This window comes from Medicago sativa, chromosome 8 (genome assembly GCF_051527215.1).
Source record: "Medicago sativa cultivar Bolivia chromosome 8, Bolivia_mono, whole genome shotgun sequence".
Taxonomy (NCBI): Eukaryota; Viridiplantae; Streptophyta; class Magnoliopsida; order Fabales; family Fabaceae; genus Medicago; species Medicago sativa.
The window spans coordinates 89,569,571-89,574,222 of record NC_140756.1 but is presented as its reverse complement, the minus strand read 5'-3'; the positions used below and the strand labels follow the sequence as shown (position 1 = coordinate 89,574,222).

The 4,652-nt window shown below is 29.7% G+C and overlaps 1 protein-coding gene across 1 annotated transcript; it reads left to right on the top strand.

Annotated features, from left to right (window-relative positions):
* Nucleotides 1-1,814: 1,814 nt before the first annotated feature.
* LOC146903045 (uncharacterized) lies at nt 1,815-2,798 on the top strand. The gene is made up of 2 exons (XM_085737977.1): nt 1,815-2,616; nt 2,692-2,798. Exons 1-2 carry the CDS (start codon nt 1,815-1,817, stop codon nt 2,796-2,798), a joined length of 909 nt encoding a protein of 302 aa, XP_085594103.1.
* Nucleotides 2,799-4,652: the final 1,854 nt, after the last annotated feature.

Here is a 4,652-nt window from a genome sequence, read left to right as displayed (position 1 = left end):
AAACCTTGAAAAACTATGCAAAAAAGAAACATCAACAGTTTCAGAATCCAAAAATACTGAAAACTGGGATCTACTAGGACAAGATTCTGGAAAATATAACTACTATGTAAAATACTCAGCTCCAAAAGAGTCAAAAATCCCAAATGAGTCAATAGAACCAAATGGATGGAATCCAACAAAAGAATCCTCAACAAACCCAACAACTGTCCTTGCAGAATTACCTAAAACATCTTGGGCTGACAAAGTCGAAGAAGATGAAAGAAAAAATGGAAAAGAAAAAGAATCCATTGATCAACAAACAAGCCAGAAGATTGATAGTCAACTTGGCAAAAAGCAAGCATATGTAATTTTTGATGGACCCATGAAAGGTATATCTACCAAAACTGGGAAACCACAAAACTTTATACACAAGGCAAAAATGTCAGATACAAGGGTTATGAAACTCTTGAGAAAGCAAAAGCAGCCTACAACGCTGTTTACAAGGAAGTTGCAATAGCAGGTAGTATAGTCCAACCATCAAAAATGGAGACTAAAAAGAAAATATCTGTAGATAGAATTATCTATGGAGAAAGACAGTTCGTCAAAGAAGACACCATTGGAGACTACTACAAAAACTGGAGATGGTTAACCAACTATTCAGAAGAATTAAAAGCAGAATGTTTTTATCCTAGCAATAATGGGATAGAAGTTAAAGCTGTAACAGTTCCAGGCATAGGCAAGGAATTGGTAAGATCATTTTATGATTGTGGAATGATTAAAACAATGTATCTTCAAGAAGATACAGGAAAGAAGATCCATGAATTAGAACTTCTTCCAAAAGATATAGGCGATATCGCTTATAAATTCAACAATAACTTTGCAAAAGGTAAAGAGTTCTTTTTATCTTTTACTTCAACTTATCCATGGTTTGAAGACGATGAAGTTATTAAAGCCAGACACTTAATCAAGATTGGCATTTCAAATCATTCATATCCAGCAAATGATGGAAGAGATGTGGATCCAAGACCAGAATGTTTTCTGCATCAAATGGAAAAATTCTATGATACTCTCATCAGATTTGGAGTAAAATTACCAAACTTCAGGGTAATTACTGCAAAGGAAAGTTTTCTAGTCTATAGTGATTCAAGAAAACAAGCAAGGGAAGAGCATCTTCAGCAAATCCTAAAGTTTGAAGAAAACTTTAGTGGGCTTGAGGCAGATTTGGGCCGTTTACCCGACCCAATCCAACAAGAGTGTTGCCGACACTTTCAAAAATACAAAGGACACCAATGCAAGTGGTGCGCAAAGGACATGAAAAACGTGGCCGATAAAGAATCGTTGTATGACAGTGACATATCACCAAATAACGAAGAAAATGTAGAAAGTTAGTGGGCATGGGACCCATTTAGAGATAAGCCTTATCTCTAAGGCAATTATGTAACATATTTTTCTACGTTTTCTTTTTCTTTTTGTCTTGTCATTTCTTTTGTGTGCTGTAAAGGAAAGGGACGTTGTGCCAATTATGAAGGCCAACTTGTGAGTCTCTCATCCTATAAATAAGGGCCTCAAAGCTCATTTGTAAGGACCATGAATTGAAGCAATATAAGTTATATCAGTTTGATATGAGCTTGCCTCTTAGTTTTAAGAACTAGTGGTCCTATAGTGGTAAAACACTATAGTTGAGAATTCTTGAGGTAATACTCTGGAGGAATTCGCTCTGAGTTAGGAAAAACTCAACACAAACAGAAAAAACTGCTGAAGAAATCAAATTGCTGAAGCAAAATCAATCATATTTCTGAAGAAATAATCAGGTATGACTTTATTGCATATTAAATATGACTGAAATTTCATATTTTGAAGGAACATCTAGTTATTATGCTGATAGCATAATAGATAATAAAATAGAAGAAGTAGATTTATCTTTAACTGCTGAAGAAAATTTTAAAAGAAAATTTAGTAAATTGAGAGAATTTCTTTCAAGAAAAAATATTCTGAAATTTGGAATAGTAACAGGAGAAGAAGCAATTCCTATTGAAACAACTAATGGGAAAATAGCTATATCTACTATAAACAAAGAACAAATCATAAAGAGACTTGAAACGTTTTCCGAAAACGAAAGAAGAAAAATTGGTTATATTCATATATCAACCATTCAATTCTTAATAAAAAGTACCTTCATGAAAGGTATTAATTCACCTTTAGAAATAGCCCTAGAAGACTCTAGGATTTTAGACAAAAATCATGCAATGATTGCAAAAGGAAAATGTAATCTTAAAGATGGAAAAATAAAATTTGATATAAATTTACAAATAGGATTATCCCTAAAAGATATAGATTTAGATAGATCCATAGTTTTTCATTATAAAATGGAAAATCCAAAATTCATGAAAGAAGGTAATCATCCTTTTACAATCTATTATAGAATTAATTATGCTCTGAGTAATTCACATCATAGCATAGAATTCTTAGGAAAAGATACAATTCATATTGATGAGTTGTTTAAACCATTAGTTTCTCTGGAATCACCAATCTATAAAAATTTCGCAAGAAATAGCTTTTCCTTAATAAAAGCAGAAAAGAATCTGTTTGAAGAAACAGAAAAACCATTGCTTAAAAGCCAAAGTCTTCGAATGACAGATTTTAATAAACCATTAAATTCTCAAAATATATTTGAAGATGATGCCTCATCCTTAAATAACACTTCATTCGAACCTCCTAGGAAGGATTTCGAAATAAGCAGAGAAAAAGAGCTTAAGGATCTGCATGATTCTATAAAAACTTTATCGATACAGGTTAATAAAATTAATCAAAGACTATAAAAAGTCAAAATGCCTGGATTAAATCTAAAAACAGAGTTACAACTCTATAAGAAAAAATTAGAAGAAATAATTTCTGAAATAAATTATCAAAATACAAGAATTATGTTAAAACAAATTCTTTTTGCTGCACAGGATTTAATAATCTACCATGTAGATTCTATTTCTAAGTTATTAGAAGAAATAAAAGATTTGAATACTCTTACAAGTATTCAGCAAGAAAAAGCAAAAATGCTTTTAGAACCCTTTCAAGGTTTAGCAAAAATCGAAAAAATGTTAAAACAAATAAAAACTGAACAAATGTTAGAACAAGAAAACCTCCGCTGGAGAATCAACAATTAAATATGCTTGGTTTAACATTAAAAGAAGAATTAAGGTTATTTAAAACTAGGTTGCAACATCTAGTAAGTGATATAGAATGGTATTATGATCTAATAACATTCAAACAAATAATGTATAAAGCTCAATCTTTAATGAAAACGCATATAGATCTAATTGAAGATCTAGAAATTGAAATTGAAGAAAATTCCGTTAACAACTCTATCCAAAAGATGGAAATTCAAAGAAAAAGAGCAAAACTACTTCTACAACCTTTTCAAGGTTTAGATAACATCGAGAAACTTCTAAAAGAAGCTCGAGAAAAATCCGCAAAAAACCCCACTCCAAATCTGGTATCAGAGCCAGGAACACAATCCTAAGGGATAAAAATGAAAACAATAATAAAAAAGAAATTAAAAATATCTTTTTTCTTAAAACAAAAGCTTTTTAAAATCGTTTTTCCAAATAACCGATTTAAAAAGACAACCACGTGGCACTCTACAATTAAGCCACATAAGCGACTTTTCCAAAAAAGTCACAAAAGTAACTTCACCATAGAAGCCCCCTTTGAACATTGGTTATGATTATGCATCTTTGTTGATCAATCAATTTTTTTGACTATTTGTCCAATTTAAAATTCAATATTATGAGTTGAAGCGTCAATTCTTTTCTGGTTGAAAATGAATACTTGCATGAACTGAATCACAATATCCTCCAATTTTAAAATTCTATCAGGTTCAAGTGAATGTTGATTGTAGGTGAGACCTACGTTACCCTCTCATGATTTGAGGGTATTTACCCTTCATGATATCAACCAATCAAATTGAACAATGTATACTCTATTAACTAAATCAAATATGGAAAGGTTTTTTACATATAATTTGTTATTTGCATTTTTACCCCATATTCAATTAATGTGCTTTTATTTTTCCAATCAAAAAATTTGATGAGATATTTTATTTCCACATTTCAATTGTTTAGACAAATTTTGTTCTTCTCTTTTCTTTAATGTTTTTTGTTTCAAATTTTTATTTTTCTACAATTTTTTTTGCACCATATCTTGTTTTTTTCAAGCTTGGATCCGAAAAATAATAATTCCAAAACGTTATTTTTTTCTGACATCAACTATATATTTTTTTCTTAATTAGATTATTATATATTATCATATGCTTTTTTTTAGGAAATATTATCATATGCTTGTATCTATGAATATTAGTCTAAATATCATCTTATTTTATCTATAAGATGACCAAATGCTTTTAACTTAAACAAATATTTTTTTTGACAAGTTATAAAAAACAAAGACTTGTTTTAGTTCTTGAGAAAAATTATAAGACCTAATTTAGTCTCTGAAAAATATATAATTCACTTTTATATTTTCAGAAATATAAAGAGATACAACTTAGTCTCTACTTTCTTTACTTTTTTTATCGATGAAAAGAAAGATAAAGGAAACAAAATAAGATAGTAGCCATTTTTTTAAAAGATACTAGCAATTATTTAGTAATATAGTATAAGAGAAAATTAAATAAAATCATG

Coding starts and splice junctions, on each gene's coding strand:
- LOC146903045 (XM_085737977.1), top strand. CDS start 1,815: ATGACTGAAATTTCATATTTTGAAGGAACATCTAGTTATTATGCTGAT. Junction 2,617..2,691: donor CCAAAGTCTTCGAATGACAG/ATTTTAATAAAC, acceptor CTTCATTCGAAC/CTCCTAGGAAGGATTTCGAA.